The following is a 23,772-nucleotide window of genomic DNA, read 5'->3' as shown; positions in this document are numbered from 1 at the left end:
GCGAGGTGTGTAGTCTAGCTCCTGGAGCGTGGCTCCTGGTCTGACCCATGTGGGTCTTCAGTACTCACCCATCTTGCTTAGGCTTTCTATGTTGAAACCAGCCTGTGTTGCATGTGTTAGGCATTAGTGTTTGCAATATGTGTTTGTAATATGTGTTTGGGAGGAATTGAAAAGTGTTTCTTCTGACATCATTTACCTCTTGATTAATGAACACTAACAGTTCTGGAGTTGCTTAATCAATTGGTTGTATTCATTTTGCAAAATAAAGTTAAATGTAGCAGCAACAACAAAAAAAGAGTCATGTTTCTAACACCTATATCCTGGCATTGCTCCCCCTCAATGCACCTTAACAGTGAATATCTCACTGGATAAAGACAGCTCCTAGTCCTCCAGCTCCAGGCTTCTGCACTCATGCTGGTCTATCATAACAGTTTTCTTTATTTGGAAAGAAATGAGGAAAAAATGGAGGACAATGTAGAACATAAATACAAATATGTATGTCAGAGCTGTCCGTGACTGTTCTTTATTGAGACTGTACTTTTCTATATTAAAATATTCTTGCTCTTAAGAAGATGGTGATGATGCTAATCAGTTTTCGTTCTTACTGGACAAAATGAAAAGTTGGCAGTCCTCTTTAGGTCCTGAAATCTTTTGTATAAAAATTTACTCGCTCATTCAATCCAAAAGTCTGGGGTCACCAAACCATCAGCAAACAGAAATGGTTCTGTTTGGTTTGTTTTTAAGGTGAAGCCAGGAGACAATTTGTGAAGTAAAATACAAATAGTCTGTCCACAAGACGTTACAAACTACAGCCTGCCATTTAATCATCATGCCTTAGGACATCTCTTTCCTAATAACAATAGCAGAGTTTAGAACTGAGAGGGACTGTAAGGGGCCTGGAGCACTGAACATCAATGTGGAAGGCAATCTCAGAGAAACATACACAGGTGAGGTCAGAGGCGTAAGAGGATCATTCTAGATGTCATCACACCCATGCTGACTCTGTCTCAGAAGTTTTGTCCTCAAATGGCCATCTATATTTCGGGTATACCCTTTTTTTTTTTAAGGTATTTTATGTGTACATACCTTTCTATTGCCCCCCCACTCCCATACATGCCCTTACCCCCCAGAGTTTTGCGTCCATTGGTTATGCTTATATGCATGCATACAAGTCTTTCAGTTGATCTCTTATCTCCCCCATATCTCCCTATCCTTCCTGCTGTAATTTGACAGTCTGTTTGTTGCTTTACTGTCTCTGTATCTATCTTTTTGTTCACCAGTTTATAATGTTCTTTATTATCCATAAATGAGTGAGATCATGTGGTCTTTTTTTTCATTGACTGGCTGATTTCACATAATGTTCTCCAATTCCATCCAGGTTGCTGTAAATGATAAGAATTCCTTCTTTTTTATGGCAGCATAGTATTCCATTGTGTAGATGTACCATAGTTTTTTGACAGGCCATACCTTGATATTGGCATATGTTAGAGAAACGTGGACAAGTGGATAGTGTCCATATTTCTGCTGCATCTTGCTCTATCAACAAAGGGTGCAAGGTTTGGGTTTTCCAACTAAAATTCTGTTTGGCAAACAAATAGGGACCTAATTTTTGTCCTGCCTGAGAGGATGGGTAACGTTCCATTATTTTCCAAATATACTAGGCATAATTTTTATTAAAAGTTTATACACTCAGCCGAGACCGGTTTGGCTCAATGGATAGAGCGTCGGCTTGGGGACTGAAGGGACCTGGGTTCGATTCCGGTCAAGGGCATGTACCTTGGTTGCGGGCATATCCCCAGTAGGGGGTGTGCAAGAGGCAGCTGATTGATGACTCTCTCTCATCGATGTTTCTGGCTCTCTATCTCTCTCCCTTCCTCTCTGTACAAAACCAATGAAATATATTTAAAAAAAAAAAAAAAAAAAAAAAGTTTATACACTCAAACTGAGACTCAAAAACACATCCAGATCTAAAAAGCCAATGGATGCGGGGTGGTATTTTGGTTGGCCATGCTTGTTGGCTTTCGAATGAACTCCTGAGACTGAAATAGGGTGGGTACTTGAATCGTTTGTACCCCCGGTCCACAGTCAAGGGAGCATTATCTTGTTCCTCCCACAAGCCAAACCAAATGGAAATGAGTCACTACCTGCTGAATCCTGTTCCTGGAACACCCATATTAGGCTGAACATCAGATTTCAGTGGTCATTTTTCTGAGTCATCTCTGACTTGGCAACATGAGCTCACGTCTAGAACATGCTGAGTTTCCCCTACAGAATCTGGGATGGACATTTCACCTGGAAGGAACAGGTTGGCTCTCTCACTTTCGGAAATCTGACTTTGTTTCTCCAGAGCCCACATTCGGTGCTTGGAGACCTCTGGACATGGTATTCAGTTGGTTATTTCTCAATGTATTTTCTATACTGTAAATAAGAAATAGTCTTTATTTCTCTGGGAGACAGAGGGCCAGTTTTGATTGAATGGCATAAGTAAAATCTTACAACAATGCCAGAGTTAATACATGAACACTTTCACGTGCTATCTTACATGTATAAAATGCTGTTCCTCTGATTCCCAGATTGGTAAAAAATAAAATAAAATAAAAATTTCTACAAGTTTCCCAACAATCCTTGAACACTGACCATGTGGACAGAAGGTTAGACATGAGGAGTATTCCCCTGGCCACAGGGCTAAGGTGGACTTCCGGCAGCCGGAGGGACAAAGGTACCAGGAGCAAGTCTCACAGTCACTGAAGGGCATTTTACGTCAGAATTCTCTCTTCTCATCTCAGGCTTCACAATTACCCCATTACTGGGAGTTTGAATGTGTGTTCTGACTTTAGACCGCCTCATGACTGAGCGTTTGCTGTAATTGTCTGAGTATATTGCTCCACATGCAATGCTTAGCGTTTCGCACGCATAATGACATTTGATCTACAAAACAATCCAGGAAGATTAAAAATGGTTATCTTCTCTTTACAGATGAAGACAATGAGGCTCAGAGCGGTTAAGTGACTTAGCGGTTGTCAGCAGTGGAGTGAGGACTGAACCCGGGCTGCCTCGCCCCAGAGCCCAGGCCCTTCCTGCTGCTTGCCTCTGCTGCCTTCCTCCTCCATGGCCTCTCCACTGGAGGCCGAGTCAAAGCCACAGAAGCCGCAGACAGCTTGACTACGTTAACTACTCAATCCCATCAAATAACTACAGTTGATTATTTGAAGATTCACATTGCAAATTTACCTACTCACTACAATTTATACCCCAAAATCAACACTCCAAACACTTTCTCGGTCATTATTGGACACGTGCACTGAGCTGCCGGAAGTGCATGCGCTCAGCGGACCTGGAACAAGGCGAAGCTCTGCCCCCTCGTTTTAGCTCTCCCACTGTAACAAGGTGTCCTCCTCACATTTAGTGCTATGTTTCCACAATTCTGTGAAATAGACTTCTGTATTTAAAATGGCCCCCAGTCCTAGTGCTGAAGTTGATGTCTAATGTTTCCCAGGGCAAAAAAGGCTATTTTGCATCTTTCAGGGAAAAGCATGTGTTATATAAGCTTCGTTCAGACATGAGTTACAGTGTGATGGTCAATGTTAATGAATCAACAGTAAGTATTAAATTGGGTATCTAAACAGAAACCACACACAAAACACGATTATTTATTTATTATTATTTTTTAAAATATATTTTATTGAGTTTTTACAGAGAGGAAGAGAGAGGGGATAGTGAATTGGAAACATCGATGAGAAAGGATCATTGATAAGCTGCCCCCTGCACAACCCCCACTGGGGATGCGCCTGCAACCAAGGTACATGCCCTTGACCGGAATCGAACCTGGGACCCTTCAGTCCACAGGCCGACGTTCTATCCACTGAGCCAAACCAGTTTCGGCACAAAACACGATTATTTATTGATCAGTTGATGACACTGTGACCCTCAGAGCTCGCAGGAACCTAACCCTATATTTCTCGAGGGGCAACGGTTCAGTGTTTGCTAACTTAGTGTTCCTGGTGACTCTAGAACTAACGAGTACTTCATCCTGCCTCATAACCAGTGTTACCTAAGTTTTTAAATTAAAGTGGCAATGGCACCTTGGGAGGGCCAGAGGATGAAGCCTGTTGATCTCCAAGCATTCCGTGGCTTTAGCTCCTAGAGGCCCTGCCTTGGCCTGCCTGCCGGGCCTTCTTGAGAGTGCCCTCTGCACTGGCTTTACCCTCTACAGAAGGAAACCTGGCTAATCAGGAAAGAAACTCCCTCAGAAGGTAAACAGTGAGGAGAGTGTACACATGGTGGAAAACAAATGGGTCTTGGTACCATGTTGTGGAAATTATCTCACCGAGGTAGATAAAGGAGCAGGGTGAGCCCAGGTGGCACTGTTGAGTCCCCTCCTCCATTTCACGGCTCATTGGTGACGTAGGCACCAGCTTGTCCCAGAAAACTCCATTCCTACCCTCAACACTCTCAGAACGGTGTTGTCCCTCTGGTGTGTGGTACCCTGTGTCTACACTGCACCCCACCATGGCCGTGACCGCCTGCCAGGGCTTGGGGTTTGTGGTTTCCCTGATCGGGGTTGGGGGCATCATCGCTTCCACCTGCATGGACCAGTGGAGCACCCAGGATTTGTACAACAACCCGGTGACAGCTGTATTCAACTATCAAGGGCTGTGGCGTTCCTGTGTCCGAGAGAGCTCCGGCTTCACGGAGTGCCGGGCCTACTTCACCATGCTGGGGCTGCCAGGTAAGGGCTGGAGGCTGGGAGGCTGGGAGGGGCCGCGGGGCCTCTGCCTGAGGCGCCATGGAGGGACTGCTGGGGAGGGAGGAGCAACAGCCCCCACCACCAGGGTAAGAACAAGGCCGCAGACACCTTAGGGAGGGGGCTTTCCGGAGCTGTCAGGGCTCCTGTTCCCCTCACTGGGTGATGCCCCATTCTCCCCAAGAGGCACCTTTTAAAAATAACTTCTATGTGCGCAATGGCACTGAGTCTCCATCACCCGCAGTAACAGGACTCGGGAGGCCCAGACTTCAGCCCCGAGATTCTCCTTCCTGAACTGGGGACTGTGAATCTCTCTCCAGGCCCCCTTGTGCCTGGTCCCAGCTTCTGGGGAGGTCACTTCGTAAGTCATGTAAACGTCTAACCACTATGCTGTATTCCTGGAACTAATATAATATTGAAGGTCAACTATAACTGGGGGGAAAAAATTAAAAACAAAATAAATTTTTAAAGGAATAGACGATGTGTAGATAAATAATAGCACTTCTGTGTAATGGAATACTAATAGGCTCCTATTAAAATACTATTTTACTCATATCAAACTAAACATTTAACATTAAATATACTAAATGGTGTTTATAAAGCTTTGATTGTACATATATGCAATTAAGTGAAAAGAGGAAAACATCAAATGGTATAATTTTTTAATCAGGTAAAAAATTATATAGAGAAAATGGATAATAAGGAAGTATTACAAATTTTGTCTAGGATTTAAAATTATGAGTATTTTTTTTAAATTATTACTACTTATAAATTTTCTATTATGAGCACCAAAAGGTAGAATCAGAAATTAAATATATTCAGGGTGCTACAAAAGTAGGTATACAGTTGTTTGTGCAAAAGAGTTTATTCAAGTAGTATTATTATGTGTTAACTAATTATTGCATTATTTAATGAAGAACTCTAAATCTAACTTTGCCCCACCCTGTACAATGTGTTCATTTATTTTTAAATTAATAGATGCATCAATTATTTTTATTACTACCTTACTAATTTTCTCCTCCCATATTTTATTTTACATTACCATTAGACCACCATTTTTGCTTAACTACCACGCATGATTTATATTTATATTCCTAAAAAATGGTAAAGCAAAAGTGAGGGAAGTTTATTCTCCATTATCAGTAAAATAATATAAGCTCCTGGAAATTTATAACTTGAAATGGCACTGCCAGAACCATATTTAACCCTGAATATAGGGGTGGTTTTCCCTAAGATGTCAGCAAAACATTTGCTCCATTTTAAAAATGATTAAATGAAGTAGTACCAACATTATTACATTATTGTTAGACAGAATCAAATCATGAATTGTCATTATTATTACATATTATTAGAGTCAAGCCATGAATTATAAGTATTGTTAGACCTACATTTAATAATTAGAAAAAAAAAAAAAAAACATCTATTGCCACGAATGGGAAAGCTGGCTTTTCCCCTGGACCTTATTCATTCTTTGGAAATGGCAGCTCGGACAGTGGTCATCTCACTTCAAAGCACAGAAACTCCAGGAAATGGAAAATCCTACCTTCCAGATGTTTTAAAACATAGTCAGTGTTTATTTCACATAAAAAAACATGTAGACTTACAGTTTCTCTCTACTCATTCAGTATTGCTTTAGTTTATTCTTTAAAATTAACCAAAACATAATGTTTCTGTCATCATCTCAAACAAGAAAGAAAGCTTGGTTCATTATACCTGCAAAATAGTTCCCTGTCTTGAAATTTTGCATAAAAACATTTGCATAGGGAAATGGGAATGAGAATAGATAACTTATAATAACCTATTTTTTTAATTTTTCCATTATCAGGTTATTATTTTAGTGATATTATAGTCAGTGTGTTGGGGGTTGTTTGACAAAAGTCATAAAATAAACAACTTAAAACCAAACTCCTACAGTTCTCTTTAGAAATAAAAAGCCTGTGTCTTGCTTGAAATAAGTAAAATGGACTTTGCCCATAGAAACAATGACAGAATCATTCCTGAATTATTCCAACATTTTCCAAACTAATTGGTCAATCCCTGCCTACCAGCAGAGACCATAGTCACTTTTGCTAGTTGTCCCCTCCCTACATTTTATTTTTTTATTATTTTTAATATATTTTATTGATTTTTTACAGAGAGGAAGAGAGAGGGATAGAGAGTTAGAAACATTGGTGAGAGAGAATCATCCATCAGCTGCCTCTTGCACACCCGCCACAGGGGATGTGCCTTCAACCAAGGCACATGCCCTTGACCGGAATCGAACCCGGGACCTTTCTGTCCGCAGGCCGATGCTCTATCCACTGAGCCAAACCAGTTTTGGCTCCCCTCCCTATATTTTAGACTTGGCCTTGTAGTTCAACTCAGGGGGTACAGAGACAACAACACTATTTGTCACTATTTATCATATATGACTCTTGCTTACTCTCTTTTGGGGGGGATTTCTGGCTCATACTTCATTCTCAACTAACCCTGATCGCAGAACTTAAAGCAAGGTGTGTGGTTGAGGGAAGTGTTGCGTCCATTCAAATTAAGATGGAGACTTTCATATTTGCTTTCTGTGTTTGCTGGGAATAAAGTCCTGAGAGTGGTGGTTGGGTGCACCCAAGATAACATTGAAATGTCCAGTTGCTCGGGCTTGTTTCCTGGACAACCTGTCCAGGTTAGAGATGTGTGTGTGTGTGTGTGTGTGTGTGTGTGTGTGTGTGTGTGTCAGGACCTTGAAATATAGATTTAGAGAAATTCTAATTAAAATGTGTCTAAATTCAGAGGCAAAATGCACAGCTCAATTCATTCTAAAAAAAATAAATAAAAATGGGTAGACAAAATGCAATGGATGATCTCTGGCCAAGTCTATCTTTCTGGTGCATGAAATTTGTGCATGGGGGCAGGGGTGTCCCTCAGCCCAGCCTGCACCCTCTCCATTCTGGGACCCCTTAAGGGATGCCCGACTGCCCATCCTACCAGGACATCCCTCTCACAATCCAGGACTGCTGGCTCCCTACTGCTCACCTGCCTGCCTTCCTGGTTGCCCCTAACCGATTCTGCCTGCCAGCCTGATCATTCCTTAACCACTCCCCAGCGGCCAGCCTGATTGATGCCTAACTGCTCCCCTGCCAGCCTGATTCCCCCTAACTGCCCTTCTCTGCAGGCCCAATCACCCCCAACTTCCCCCCTCTGATGCCTGGTCACCCCTAACTGCCCTCCCCTGATGGCCTGATCACCCACAACTTCCCTCCCTTGCAGACCTGGTCCCTCCCAACTGCCCTCCCTTGCTGGTCATCTTGTGTCCACATGGGGACAGCCATCTTGTGTGTTGGAGTGATGGTCAATTTGCATATTACTCTTTTATTATATAGGATAGAGGCCTGGTGCACAGGTGGGGGCCAGCTGGTTTGCCCTGAAGAGTGTCCCAGATCACGGTGGGGGTTCCCTTGGGCATGGGGTGGTCTGGGAGAGGGGCCTGTGGTGGTTTGCAGACCGGCCATGCCCCTGGCAACCCAAGCAGAGGCCCTGGTACCTGGAATTTATTTATCTTCTATAATTAAAACTTTGTAGCCTTGAGTGGAGTCCAGGGCAGGCCAGGTGTGCAGGAAGCTTGGCTTCCTCCATTTCTGGGGAAACCCAAGCCTCCTGCTCTCTCCAGCTCTGTGGCTTTCGCCATTTTTGTTGGGATTTATTTATCTTTTATAATTGAAACTTTGTGGCCTTGAGTGGAGTCCATGGCGGCCAGGGTGTGCAGGAAGCTTGGCTTCCTCCATTTCTGGGGAAACCCAAGTCTCCTGCTCACTCCATGGCCACAGCCATCTTCATTGGGTAAATTTGCATACTCGCTCCTGATTGGCTGGTGGGTGTGGTTTGTGGATATAGCAGAAGTGTGGTCAATTTGCAATTACTCTTTTATTAGATAGGATAATTCTTGATACTTTTATCAATTGCAGTGAAAATTTTTCTGCAAAATGTAGAAGACTGTATGTAAAATGTGAAAGGGCTTTGGAGTGTCCTAGTTTAGTATCCATGTTACAAATGAAGACACTGTGACTTGCAGAAGCTCAGCAGTTTGCCCCAAATCACCCAGCACAGCATGTGTTAGTGATAGTGTCAGGAGCAGATCCTCGGCCTCTCAGTAACTCATCAGGGTCCAGCCATCCCGAGTCCCTCCTCTGGCCTTTGTGGAACCTTCGTGACTGCCCTGTGGTCTCCGTGTGTTTCTTGTGGCGTGAGTGAAAGAGTGAGGTGGAGGTCAATAGGATGCCTCGTGTCTTTTCATCCCAATTCCAATACCTCAAGGATTTGGCTTTCTGTTCTCAAAAGTGGGGACAACTTAGTCTGACCCTCGCTCTCTCTATGGAAATAGAGAGAGCACCAGAGAGGAAGCTGAGCAGGGAGCTCCACCTTTGCTGACTTAAAGCATCTGTGGTTCACTAAGTTCCTTGAACTATTTGTATTCACTTGACTCACTCCCCAAAAATATATGGCGGGAATAGTAATACTGCCCTGCCCATTTCTGTAAGATTAAAATAAAGAGCTATAAAGGAAAAGTGGCTTATGAGTTGTGAGGAGAAAATATGAGAGTCTGGTTTAAGATGGAGATTCCTGGGCCATTTTTCCAAAGTGAGGTCAGCCTGGTGGTTTCCTGAGATGAGCAGAGCCTAAAGGAAGGGCTTGGGGGGGGGGGGGGGGGTGTTCCCAGCGTTGGACACATCAGCTTTCCCCCCAGAGGGTGGCATGCTGGGGGCAGAGCCAGAATCAGGAATGGGGCACGGCCCTGGGGGGGAGGGTGTCCACTCAGCCCGCCCTGCTCTCAAACCAGCTGGGCCTGCGCAGATCAGCAGGACAAGTGCCTCTTGGGGCTGCTTTTATTTTAACAAATGAAAAAATAATGCCCTTGAACCAAGAGTGAAACTGAACTATCTAAGGAAAACACTGTGAGCAAACACCAAGAGCGGAGGGAAACCATCTGATTAGAGCAGCTCCCCTCCGGAGCACGGTAGGCCCACACCTTCCACCGGAGGAAGGTGGCAGCTGGTCCCAAGGCGAAGGCCAGAGCGCCAGAGGCCCAAAGCCATGTCCACCACCACATGCCAAGTGGTGGGCTTCCTCCTGTCCATGCTGGGCCTGGCGGGCTGCATCACGGCCACGGGGATGGACATGTGGAGCACCCAGGACCTGTACGACAACCCGGTCACGTCCGTGTTCCAGTACGAAGGGCTCTGGCGGAGCTGTGTGAGGCAGAGCTCGGGGTTCACCGAATGCCGGCCCTTCTTCACCATCTTGGGCCTCCCAGGTAGGCACTGGGCAGGACCCGGGGGTCCCGCCAGCTGAGGGCAGGAAGGGGCTGTGAGCTCCCACTGCAGCCGGGAGAAACCTTGGAACAGGTTTGGCTAAGAACAGAATGTGTGACTAGGAGGCGGTTGGCTCCAAGTCAAAGAGGGCAATAGCATCAGGGAGAAAATAAGATAATTCACACTCGTCAAAGGAAATGGTAGTGAGGAGGCAGGTGATGAAAAAGATGGGTCTGTAGTAAGGGCATGCTCATGATACCAGAACAGACTAGGGCTCTTCATGGAGAAAATTAACTGTATGCATGTATGTGTGTGTAACTTGCTCCTGCGTGCACATACACAGGAATAAGGAAGTAGGATGGTGACTATTTTCTTACAGCCAAAAAGTTGAGATAATTTTATTTCATTTTTTTATTCGATTAAATTTTTCTTTGAAAAGTTGGGTCTCTGTAGGTGCTAAATATATATATATATATATATATATATATATATATATATATATATGCTAAATATATATAGAGGTGCTAAATATATATATATATATATATATATATATATATATAGCCATTAAATTATAGTCTTTTTCTTCATTTATCGTGAGAAGTTCTAGTATGCGCTCCTAAAAAAAAATGTCTGTCAGAATATAACTATATAACTGTATACTATAGCTTTGCCACGTTGACGCATTAAAAATAACTATCACAGGCTTCAGACATGCATATGTGCTAGGACAGTGAACAATGAATTGATGGACACATACTTCACTGAATAAAACCCAGAAAGGTTCAATGTCCTGAGTTTCCCTCCTAACCCCATTCTTATCTCAACTCTCCTTCTGTTTTGATGGCCTGGCCACTTAGTTTGGTTCTTATTTGCTCTACCTTCTCCTTATCCTACTGGATCAGGAGTAAGTGACTGGAGGACAGACTTCATCATTCCTTGAATGCCTACAGCATTCAAAGTCTATGTCCTGTAATTTTTCACTTGATTCTCATTTTTATGGCTTGGTTTCTATAGTTTAAGTTGCCTCCCCATTTGGAGTATAGATTTCTTGTAAGGTAGATAATATTTCAAATTTTCTCAGTCAAGGCTCAGGTTTAAATGTAGAAAATACATTCAGAACTTTAGAGGTATACAGGATGAAGAAACTGGCAAAAAATTATTCACTCATTCTTCAATGATTTGAAATTAATCATTTATTCTAAATGATTAACTCATTCATCTATTTTAGTCCACCCACCCATCCATCCATGCATCAAAAATATATAATTATAGAACTATAATTATATTATAATAATGTCAGAATTTAAATATAATTATAAATATAATTCTTTCACCCTTGAAGATGAACTAAATACACATCACAAGGTATTATCTGCTTGTGTTAAAAAATAAAGAAGAAGAAGGAGGAGGAGGAGGAGGAGAGAAAGAGAAAGAAAGAAAGAAAGAAAGAAAGAAAGAAAGAAAGAAAGAAAAGAAAGAAAAGATGTTTTAGCCTTTCTAAATATGTGGGCAAACATCTAAATATGTACACACAATTGTACATAAAGGAAATCCCGCAGAGAACTGAGAGCACATCTACAAAGTCCAAGAGAACCTGTGTTTGGGGTATAAAAATGAGGCTGCTTGCCCTGATTTCTCATAATCAAAGTTATGTGAGAATCTGAATGCCTCCTCAGCTTGTGGCTGTGGAAGCAGCTGCTTGGATAGTAGGGCAGCCTCCCACAAAGCTTTAAGCCCTGGCATGGGCTAGTCACTGGAGGGGCATCATTTTTGGTGGGGCCACCCATTGTGAGAGTTATGTAGTTGGACCCCATCTTAGAGGTGAAAAGCAAGGTCAATGGGGATATTAGACACCGACACTGACTCATCCATCACCCACCTCCCCTGTTCATCGCCAGCTGATCCTGAGCCCATTTTCCCTGATCTTCCCTCATTCCTTGGTCCAGGCTTTTTTCTTCCTTTTTTTTCCTCTCAAATCTTCTTCCCTATTGCCCTTTATACTCCCTCACCCATGGCTTTTTCAAATCCTCAACCATATTTCGTCACCAGGAGAGAGGATTCAGGTTTGTACGTAGTTAGTACAAGCCAAAGCCATGAGGAGTTGGAGAGAGGTAACTTCTTTTTAAAGAAAGAAGGGAATTGGTATTTACTGAGCCTGGCTTAGTTCTATGCTGGTGCCAAGAAGCATCTGATCCTTACAATATCTCTGTGCAAACGACATCTCTATCCCACTCCCAGTTGAGGAAATTAGGTTTCAGTGAGGTTAAATTACTTGCCTAACAACTTACCTGGCATCAATATTCTGTTGTATTTCTCAAGATACAAAAGACCACCTTATTGGTCCCCTGGCATCTATGGAAAATCTAGGCCTTTCACCTTGTTCTGAAAGGCCTTGCCTCTGAGGTCTGACCTCAGACTTCCCTCCTCCAGGCTCCCCTCCTCCACCAGCCCTTTCAAGGGCCTCCGGCCCAGGCCTTTGGCTCCCGGTGACTTGCTGTGTCATCAGCCCCACCCTCACCCCTAGCCAGCTCAGTGATATCAGCCACTCAGTTCCTCTCAACTCCCCACTCTGAGCACCTCCTCCTGCTCTCTCTTGAGATCAGTTTTCCCAAGTTAAACAACTGAAGTTTTGTTAATAAACAGCTAAATGAAAATCTCTAGGGGTAGAGTCAAAATGTTAATATTTCTTTAAAAGTTTCCCCTGGAGATGCTAAGGTGCAGGCCAGGTTAGGAACCACACTTGAAGGCACCTGACCTATCAGTTCATTTTAGGGGAATAAGAAACTTTGCCACAAGCAGATAGCACTGAGTTTCTAATTTTTTTGTTTGCTTCTATCAGCCCTGAATTCTGCCCACCCTTCATGTCTGATAATGCCTCATTGTTCATTGGAAAGAATTCTGTAATCACACCTTCGGTGCAGGGAATCAGTCTATAGAAACCGTTGACTCACCTGTTATCAGCTGATAAGCCTATGCCGCTTGCTCAGAATATCAAATAAGAGGCAGAGTGGCTAAAAGAGAAACCTACCTCCTTCAAGAGCAGTTTTTCTTATCTATCTGGAAAAAGATTAGAATCCCAGTTGGTAGAATCTTCTAACTAGAAAGGAAGTTTGGGTCACAACCATGTATCACCATGGTCATTACTAGACATCGGGGGATTCTAGCAGAGAATAATGGAGAACATTTCCTCCTACTTCCTGGTATCTGCCTCCATCACAGCTTCTACTTGCAGAAGGACCGCCCAAGGGGTCTCCAAAGCATGGAAGACTTTGGTCCGTCCATCCAGGCTGAATTCTGGTTCTGACTGGATATAAAACAAAGTTGTGTCTTTTCCAGCTGCAGGCTAAAAGAAATGGGTAGGAGTAAGCTATTAGAAGGAGATTCCAGATATGAAAAGGAGCTCATGGTCTGGGTGGACCCCTGGTTCAAAGCAGGTTCCAGTGTTCATCAGAAACCCAAAGGTCAAGAAAGAGCAGGAAAGAAATGAGGACTTCAATTTCATGCAAGCTGACCCCAGTAGAGGCAAGAGGGCACCTGAAAACCTAAGGGAAAGGTTGACTGGGACAAGCTGGCCAGGGCTCCAGTACCTAGAGACTCCTATGGCACACCAGCAGCAACTCTTCACATGTGCCCACAGTGCTTCCACCTCCCACCTGCCAGCATTGCCCTACCTTCTTATCCAACAGTGGCAGAGAAGGTCACATACCTCAGCCATAAATACAGCACACACGCTCTATGTTTTCAGGAACAAATATTAGAATCACTCAATCAAAGAGACTTGATGATCCTATTCTTGCCAAGAGTGTGGGATAAGTGTAAGTTTTCATAGAATGAGAAGAAAAAAAAACATCCTTTATCCTACTTAGTTAATTATTTTTTGGTGGGTTAGCTAGTTGGATGGTTGATTTGGTTGAGCATATGAATGTGTTGTTTGACTATGGGAGTACACCAACATGTGCTGGAAATATGTAAATGAATATACTAATAAGTGACACATACTTGCATTTGCCAATGAGGGAATGAACAGGATGTTTGTTACCAAAATCCTTTGAGGCCAACAAAGCCACCAGGCAAGGCTTGGGAGGTGACATGTGACACCAGAGCCTCCTGTTTTAGGAATGGATTCAAGGGCCACTCTCATGCGTTCTCTTTGCCTTAGTGGTGTTACCAAGGATATAGCATCAGAATTAAGCTGCAGGTCCAAGATGACACTGATCAACTCTCCCAGGAATGAATGGTCAGATCACAGAGGATTGATCCACACCATAAACCAAAACATCTACTTTGAAACTGTAGATGCTAATAGGACCAAGACTGATCATGGCTGCTTGTAGAATCCTGTTTCCAGGAGAGAAGCAAAGTTAAAATCAGAAGTTTCTTTATAGAGAAGAGAGTCAGAACCTAATAAATGGCTCAGGGTTGAGCATCCACCCAGGAACCAAGAGATCACTAAGTCCATTCCCAGTCAGGTCATATGCCCAGGTTATGGGTGCGATACCCAGTAGGGGGCATGCACAAGGCAGCAGATTGATGATTCTTTCTCATCATTGATGTTTCTATCTCTCCATCTCCCTTCCTCTCTGAAATAAATTTTTAAAAATATTTTAAAACATAATAATAATAATAATAATAATAATAATAATAATGGAGGTCAATGGCACAGAACTAGAGTAGCTGGATACCATTGTTTCTACACATAGAGATAAATGACAAAAAATGGGCTCCATTCCTCTGACACTGCAGGAGGCTCTTTAATGAATTCTGCATGATCTACCTGTCCTTTTTCAATATATTTCATTGATTGCTATAATGAAATAACAGCTAGAATAGGATGGCGCTTTCAGCTTTGCTCACACAGTTCTCCAGTCCCGCTCTAAGAGCTCTCCAAGCTAGGGGCCTTTCCCTCTGGAAGACATCAAGCCTTCCTTTTGTAAGATTCATTATGCTTGTGGAAATTAGCATGTTTACTGGAAATGGACATGTTTATTGACTGTCTTTCCCCCCTTTGGTAGAACCTCCCTGACAGCAAAGACCATGTCTGCCCTGTTATAAGACCATGCTGCCATCTTGTGCCTACTCATGGGGCTCAGTAGAAAACTGTTGAGATTAATCACTGCACTTTAAGGACACCCTAGAAATTATTGAAGGTTTCTAGGGTGTCCTTAAAGGGAAGGTCACTGCAGAAGAGTCCCTGCAGGACTTACAGCTCCCACTGATCCTGACAAGGAAACTGCTGGTAAAGTGTGGTCATGTTGAAAGGCCTGAGATTGATACAGCATCTTTTTATATGTACCCAAAACTTACAGTTCACCATGACCTTAGTTGCCCCCTTGGAAGGTGGCAAAAATAGAGTGTTCTTGTTATATCACTTAATGACCTTAATTCATTATGTACTACAAATTAATACTGGGTTTTCCTAAAGTGGACACAACTATATGAAACATTGAGCCCACATGGAGGCAAAAATACAGTGCTCTTGTTATATCACTTAGTAACCTTACTTCATTATGTACTACAAATTAACGCTGGGTTTTCCTAAAGTGGACACAACTATATGAAACATTGAGCCCACATGGAGGCAAAAATACAGTGCTCTCGTTATATCACTTAGTAACCTTACTTCATTATGTACTACAAATTAATGCTGGGTTTTCCTAAAGTGGACACAACTATATTGAGCCCACATGGAAAGACTAGAGAAGACAGATGTTTGGGTTAGAAGTCAAAGCAACCCAGTTTTACTATAAGCTCTATCAATAATTTTAATTCCACCTTAGTCACACCATTTCACTTTCCTGGTACCCAGAATATCAAGCCTTAAAAAAAAAGACATGAAATAGATAAATTCCTTGGGCCCTCCCAGCTCCAACTGTCCATAATTTTCTCATTCCACAGGTATTTGCATGCATTTCCTTCATCCGTCAGAGGATTGTAAGTGATGGTTTTGCATTTTCCACACTTCCACATCCCTTGACAATAACAGGGTTCACATCATGGTTTATGGACTTGCTGTTCCCCAGAAACTCAGCACTGGTTGGTTGTGGTCGCTGGGTTTTATTCAACCAGAGCCTGATCAATCATGTTGCGATGATCTTGTCTGTCTGCTTGTGTCTTGCCCCTTGACCCACAGCCATGCTGCAGGCAGTGCGAGCCCTGATGATCGTGGGCATCGTCCTGGGGGCCATCGGCCTCTTGGTGTCCATCTTTGCCCTGAAGTGCATCCGCATTGGCACCATGGAGGACTCTGCCAAAGCCAACATGACACTGACCTCGGGAATCATGTTCATTATCTCAGGTAAACTAGGAGCCTGGGGTTCCTGCTGTCAGACATGCTTCTGGAAATGTCAAAATCATTCTGGCAGAGGAAACACTGCTTCTTCCTGCTGAGCATAGCTTGAGCACAATCCAGAGCTTTGCACACTAGGATTATAGCAAGGGCGAGGAACCTTTTTTCTGCCAAGGGCCATTTGGATATTTATAATATCATTCATGGGCCATACAAAATTATCAACTTAAAAATTATGTTATTATGAAAAAAGCTCCTAGATTTATTGAATTGTGAGTCCTGTCTGCTGTAGCCTTGGCAGGGCCGGACCAAATTATATAGCCCTTGGGCCAAAAGTTCCCCACTTCTTTCTGCAAAATTATCATAAGTGTTAATTTCCCTCTTAGCTGCCACCCCAGTCCCATTGTAAGAGACTAGAAGTCTGGTGTACAAAAATCATGCACTGGGGGGGGGGGGTCCCCTCAGCCAAGCCTATGCCCTCTTGCAGTCTGGGAGCCCTCAGGGAATGTCCGACTGAAGGCTTAGGCCTGCAGGGAGCAGGCCTAATCCCTCAGTTAGACATCCTTACCACTGCCATGGAGTCAGGAGAGGCTCCCACCACCACTGCTGCGCTCGCCAGCCGTGAGCTCGGCTTCTGGCTGAGCAGCACTCCCCTGGTGGAAGCACACTGACCACCAGGGGGGCAGCTCCTGCATTGAGCATCTGCCCCCTGGTGGTCAGTGCCATTATAGCAACCGGTCATTTCTCCGTTCAGTCAATTTGCACATTAGCCTTTTATTATATAGGATTCCTAACCCTAAGGTAGTCATGTGACTCAACCTCTAAAGGAATTATTTTGATAAGATTCTAGAAAATTATTTCAAGAGAAGAGTTCTTGACATTGTCAAAGAACCAGGCCCCAAATGTTTGTACAATATTATTAACCATTGGTTCTAAAATGCATGCAAAATCTCTTTCTGCACATATTCAAATCCTTCCATAATTAGAGAAATAAGAGAGTCCAAGCACCTAGCACAAAATCTAGGACATAGTGAGAATTCAATAACCAATGCTTGGATTAACTGTCTGTTATAGGAATGGAATGTTCTGAAGCCTATTACTCTACACTCATTTAAGTACACATTGTCTCAGAAATATTGTGGTCACTTTGAAGCTAACTCCAGAGCTTTCTTGTTCTTTATCTACAGGCCTTTGTGCAATCGCTGGAGTGTCCGTGTTTGCCAACATGCTGGTTACTAACTTCTGGATGTCTACAGCTAACATGTACTCTGGCATGGGTGGGATGGTGCAGACTGTTCAAACCAGGTAACCTCCTAATCTAAGTCTCAGGATTCCATGGTGAATATGGTTGTAGAAATCCAATTAAACACATTGCCTAATGTGACTGTCAGTGCCGGAAACAGCAAAAATTTATCAGAGGCAACCAAGCCATATCGTAAATCAACAATGATCTGTACATTCATAACCTTCATTTCAGTGAAATATCCTTGGTGATATGACTTGAGGCTGACCTGACGTTTGCATTGAAATACAGTGACAGTTCACGATATTTTATCTAACACTCTTACACAGACCCCATTGTGGTGGCCATGAAAGTGGCACCATTAACCAAGGCATGTAAATGAGCATCAACCCATATCTCTAGTCCATGATGGGAACCCGCCTAGGGACAGGTAAAAGTCTGAATAGAACTGAGCAAGATTAGGTGAGAAAAGTAATGTTTCATCCTCTTTCAGCTTGACTCTTTCTCTTGTTCATGAATTCATTCATTTTACAAATGTATTGAGCACCTACTGTTCTGAGTGCTGGGATAAAGACAAGTTCACAATTCTCATGGAGGCTTTGGTGTAGCAAAAGGTCATGAAGTCCCACTTTAAGTTAGTATCTGAAGGAGGGCAGAACTTTTAAAAGATGAAAAAGCAATTCCAACATGTGTATTCATTTAGCAACTTCAAAGGGACATTTCTCACAGTAAGAAGCAGCAGCAGATCCCTGAAGGAAAAAGGCCTTGTTCTAAGAGAGCAAGGCAAATATTATAGCTAAGTGGCCGGTCATCTCTGGAGTAAATACACTGGGTATTTCTTCAGCCACACCATTATGGGATACAGACAGGATGTAAGGACATGATAGAACCATTTACTCTCTGGCTTCAATGGAACTCCTATCCCCATCATGTCCCTGCTTTGCTTCAAGAGTGGGCAGGAAGTGTAGCCGCCCTTATCTGCCTCTATGGTCCCCCAGGTTCTCTTGGTTACAAGAGCAACTCAGAAGTAAGTTCACCGATTCATTCTGGTTTGCCTGGGACTTTCCCTGTTTTAGCATAGACAGTCCCATGTTCTAGAAAGCACCTCTGCCACAGGCAAATCAGAAGAGTCCACCTTGTCCACAGTTTCTATGTGCCTAGAGACTGATTCTCCCAAACTTCTCTGGTTAAACTGTCAAGCCACCCCCCTTTGGTGATGCCTCAATAACCTAAGAGGTCCAAGAATCCTGCAGCTGTTTTGCCAGCTAGCTTAGTTCCAATGCTCTGCGCCAGGGCACCTGTTCAGTTGGCTGTGACCCAAAGGCACATGTGTGCAGGGGGCATGAGCAAGGACAGGTGTAGAATCCAAAGGGGAAACAGAGAGGACAGGCATGGCCAAACGCGGTAGGTGGAACCTGGAGAGTTGAGTCAATCTCATGCATAGCCATCCTCTCCCCGCTCAGGTACACCTTCGGTTCGGCTCTGTTCGTGGGCTGGGTCGCCGGAGGCCTCACGCTAATTGGGGGAGTCATGATGTGCATCGCCTGCCGGGGCCTGGCGCCCCAAGAAACCACGTGAGTTTCCCCAATCCCAATATAATCAGACGTCTGATAGGATTCCATTTTAACATATAACTTCCAGCCAGAATGATCAGTCTAGGCATAAGGAATAACGTTGCTGAGAATGAACCTTCTCTTTTATGGGGAATAGAAAGAGAAGAAGAAAAAAAAAAACCAGAATAGGAATATTTCTACCTGAGCAAATTTAGGTGTGATCCTATTTGAAGGGGAAACCCCATCCAGGGGTTCCCTCTGGCTCCAGTATTCTGTAACTCACTGGCTCTCAGCTTGGGGCAATTTTGCCCCCAGGAGATGTTTGGCAACATCTGAAGACACTTTGATTGTTACAACTTTGGTATTGGGGGGAGGAGGGATGGGTGATGCTGGCATCTAGGGGGGGAAGGCGAGGGATGTTGCTAAACATCCCACAATGCACAGGCAAGCCCCACTGCAAAGAAGCATACAGCCCAAGTGCCAATTGTACTGCTATTGAGAAACCTTGCTGTAGCTCCATAAATGGGCCCAGGGTTGGAGACCTGGATCATAGTCTGGTCCTGCTGTTAACTAGCCCTGCCACTGCTAGCACATAATTTGCCCTCTCTGGACCTCCGTTACCTCACCCATAAACTGAGCTGAGTAGAGATGGGCTGCATGGAGGTACCTTCCAGCTCACAAATTCTCTGGTTCTTTGGCACAACCATATTCCCTTAGACACTGTTTCTGGTTCAGCCTCACTTTAATTCAGGGGTGAGAATATCCGGCCTTTGGGCTGTATAAGATCCACAGAATCATTGGGTCTGGCCCTGCCAAGGCATTAAGGGTGAATTAATTAAATGTTTGACCAAATATAGCAGGATAATTTTTAAGTTGATTTTTTTGTATGGCCCGCAAATGATGTTATAGCTATCCAAATGGTTCTTGGCAGAAAAAAGGTTCCCCACCCCTGCTTGACTTGATTCACAGAGGGAACTGGTAGTCAGTCACTATCAGCTCTAATACAAAGCGAGAAATTCTGCTCCACGGCAGAGGTCGAAAAACCTGTGTCCCAAAACCTAGAGTGACCAATTCGCTCGGTCTGCCCAGGTCCGTGGATTTCCTGGGACACTGGACTTCCGGTGCTAATCCTGAGACAGTCCAGCGTAAATGAGGTGCTTGGTCCTCCTACCAAATACATCTGTGATTCTGGAATGTTCCTTTGTCTTTCAGTTACAAAGCTGTGTCTTATCACGCCTCGGGCCCCAACGTCGCCTACAAGCCTGGAGGTTTCAAGGCCAGCTCTGGCTTTGAGCCCACCACCAAAAACAAGAAGATATACGATGGGGGTGCTCGCACGGAGGACGAGGTACAATCTCATCCTTCCAAGTACGACTACGTGTAGCACTCCCAGACACTCGGCATGGGCAGAAGAAAACCCCAATGAGAGCTCACCCCAAGAACCAAGGACATTTTCCCTTGATTCCTGATGGCTTTTGACTCACTGCTGGACGTTAGAAAAGCGTTGATTTCACCTATGGGGAGGCCAGATGGTCTTAGCCACATGTTTCTGTCTCTAAATATTATATTCCATCAAAAACAGCGAGTTATCAGATATGAATTCGAGCCTATAGCTAACATTTTCCAATCCTAAATTTCTTTTTTTTTAATATTATCTTCCTAGTCTGATTATAGAATATGTTTTGAATTCCTATCTGACATTGGAATGATTTAGACAGATTCTCCCTCCTCCTTCTAGCCAATAGCCCATTGATGATCTATGTCTCAACTCATCCCCCAGAACAATTCTGAAAGAAAAACAAGAGATTCTGTCAAAAAGACATCATTTCCAGCTAATTTTGCCTCAAATAAACACTGATTGGAGAAGAGGAGAGAGGGGAAATGTATTTGTAATGTCTTTGTAAAACTCATTATCTGAGTTTTCTTACCCTGTGATCTTAAGTGGACCAAAGTGATTTCAGTTTGAGGAAAGCAACCAAGCTTTTCCACTTCTTTTGGCATCTGCTCATTCCAGCAAGACTCTCCCAAGGGTTTCTGAAGGGGCCCCTCCCCGCCACTGTGAGTCCCCCTTCTGTCACAAACCAGAAAACATCCCTAAAAAAAATGAGAAGAGGATTTTTTTTTCTTCTCTAAATATATTTGATATTCTACATATAGTTAGATAAATAATGTATTAGTAAAATGATGCACTGTCTCTGTGAATTAGCCTCACTGCAACGCATAGATAGAAAGGAAATGAGAAACTAATTTTTGGATGTCTATTTTGTGAAAATCACACTTCAGTCCATATTTCATAAAATGCTCACTGATCCTAATTTCCTTTGAAGTCTCCAGGACTCGGATGAAAATGATAGAATCAGTGTAACCCATGTAAAAACCAAATAATGGAACTCAACAGGTCTAGGAAGTGAGTTGAACTAATTCTGTTGTGGTGGTGGTTGTTGTTGTTTTAAGTGATGAGCCTGAATTCAATGTTGTGTTTCCAAGTGCTACATGCCCACATTGCAGGGCTACAGGCCACTGTTGGCTGACAGTACACTTACTTGGCACTGTGGTCAGCTTTGTTACCCGGAGAGCAGTTCCTGTCACTAAATTCGCCTACAGTGTGTAGACCGCTGAATGTTTAAGAGCCGAGAGCTCTTTGCAGCCACACAGCTTCCCTGTGTTTGCATCAGAGCTGCAGAAAGCCTACATTCCTCCCAGACCACCAGGATTCCATCCCAGCACCAGAGCCAGTATAGCCCCCGCCCCCTGGAAAACAGAGGTATGGGGAAGGGTGGATGGAGGGAGTCTGACCATTGAGTTATTATTTGGGGGGGAGGCGTGTGGGAGGAGGAGAAATGTCCTAACACCAATAGTGCATATAAAAGTGACCTCCAAGAAGATGGGTGAATATTCAGAGGGAAATTTAGCTGGACAGACTATATCTGAGAAAAGACTAGATGATGGCCCATTAAACAGAAAATAATTGTGTTCACTAAGAGACCCTTCTCACTGAAATGTCAATGGTTTTAGATCAAATTGAATAGAGTACTCATGGAATTTGTTGTCTAAGCTGGGGTAAATGATGAACATAAAAATTAATTCAAGAATAAAAAGTGGGGGTGCACGTGGGGGTGGAGGAAGAGGAAGCTGAGCAACCCAGAGCATGGAGATTGTTAGTCCTCAGGATTTGAGTTGAAGGCCTTGGGGCACAATGAGCTGTCTCCCTCCTGCCACCAGAAAGTCCCTGGACAGTGTGAGACACTGGGGTGTGGCTCCATTGGGTTTTAATTAGCATATTCTCTGCCTGACACTTAATTGTTTGAAGTCTCCATGTAGTTAGACTGTGCTTTGTAATTTTGTTTTGTTGCTCTCTCATTGTATATGCATTGAATATTAACCTGCATGTTTTGTTACTTAAATATTAAAAACAGTTATCTCACATTTGGACAGCTTCTGTTCTTCTTTTCTAAGCTCTGGGAAGTGGAGGTGGGAGTCTTGGGACCTCAAAGCTGAGTGCATCTCCCTGGAGTGTTTCTGCTGACACTGAAAGTCCTGCATTCCAGGGAACCCTTGGCCCCCAGCAACAGAAGATCTGGTCACCCTATGCCAAGGCTACATAGCGAATAAAAAGATATTCCAAACAGGGTGGGTCTAGCTCCACACCTCACTCTCTTTCCACCATGTCAGAGTGAATCCCACTGGCAAAATACATACATACATATGAAGGAAAGAAATAAAAAAGGAAGGAAGGAAGGAAGGAAGGAAGGAAGGAAGGAAGGAAGGAAGGAAGGAAGGAAGGAAGGGAGGGAGGGAGGGAGGGAGGGAGGGAGGGAGGGAGGGAGGGAGGGAGGGAGGAAGGAAGGAAGGAAGGAAGGAAGGAAGGAAAGAAGGAAAGGAGGGAAGGAGGAAGGGAGGGAGGGAATCTAAACAAAAAAGATATTTGCTTATTAAGCCAAGAAGCATAATATTTAGAACAACATGGTACTACCCTAGCCAGTTTGGCTCAGTGATTGGAGAGTGAGCCCACGGACTGAAGGGTTGCTGGTTCGATTCTAGTCAAAGGCCCATACCTTGGATACAGAGTGGATCTCTGGCCCTGGTCCTGCTCAGAGGACATGCAGGAGGCAACCAATTGGTGTGTCTCTTTCACATTGACATTTTTCTCTGTCTGTCTCTTCTTCTCCCTTACACTCTCTTTAAAAATCAATTGGGGGGGGGGCGGTATCTTCAGGTGAGGATTAACAAATAAAAACATAGCACGATAACATTTCTAATCATTAATACTCATAATATCATAATAAGTTTTTTGTGGTTTTTTTTTTTAAGTAAAACAAGAGCAAATCTATTGTAAATGGTGGACAGACAAATGGCAAGGATGAGTGAAGACATCAGGCTGGCTGGTCCCTCTGAACTGACACCTTCAGCCTCTGCAGAGCGCTCTGTATGCTGTGCAACATGTGTACATTTTTAAAGGCTTCAGGGCTAATGAGGACTGCGGTGGGATGCCACCTGGAAGGACAGGGAATGGCCCCCAAAGTGTACTGTCTGCAAGTAAAGTTCCTGACCCCTGCAGTGGTAGCATGTGGTAGCTCACTTCATGTCAGCACTAATCTTAGGTGGGAGCTCCCAACGCCGTCCGGGACCTGAGTCCGTTTCCCCCACCACTGGGAGTGTCC

General features: G+C 43.7%; 1 protein-coding gene across 2 annotated transcripts; it reads left to right on the top strand.

Moving 5' to 3' along the window:
- Positions 1–4,509: 4,509 nt before the first annotated feature.
- On the top strand, positions 4,510–22,544 carry CLDN18 (claudin 18; the record flags this gene model as incomplete). Of its 2 annotated transcripts, none has more annotated exons than XM_084901807.1 (5): positions 4,510–4,729; positions 16,160–16,324; positions 17,503–17,620; positions 19,022–19,132; positions 20,324–22,544. In XM_084901807.1, 5 exons carry the CDS (start codon positions 4,510–4,512, stop codon positions 20,493–20,495), a joined length of 786 nt encoding a protein of 261 aa, XP_084757933.1. In that variant the 3' UTR covers positions 20,496–22,544. The 2 variants fall into 2 exon arrangements, with proteins under 2 accessions (XP_084757933.1, XP_084757932.1); XM_084901806.1 differs by lacking the exon at positions 4,510–4,729 and adding an exon at positions 9,582–10,028.
- Between the last annotated feature and the right edge of the window lie 1,228 nt (positions 22,545–23,772).

This window comes from Pipistrellus hanaki (genome assembly GCF_964339955.1).
Source record: "Pipistrellus hanaki genome assembly, chromosome: 13".
NCBI classification, from domain to species: Eukaryota; Metazoa; Chordata; class Mammalia; order Chiroptera; family Vespertilionidae; genus Pipistrellus; species Pipistrellus hanaki.
The sequence above is the reverse complement of the archived record's forward strand: the minus strand, read 5'-3'. Positions and strand labels throughout refer to the sequence as shown.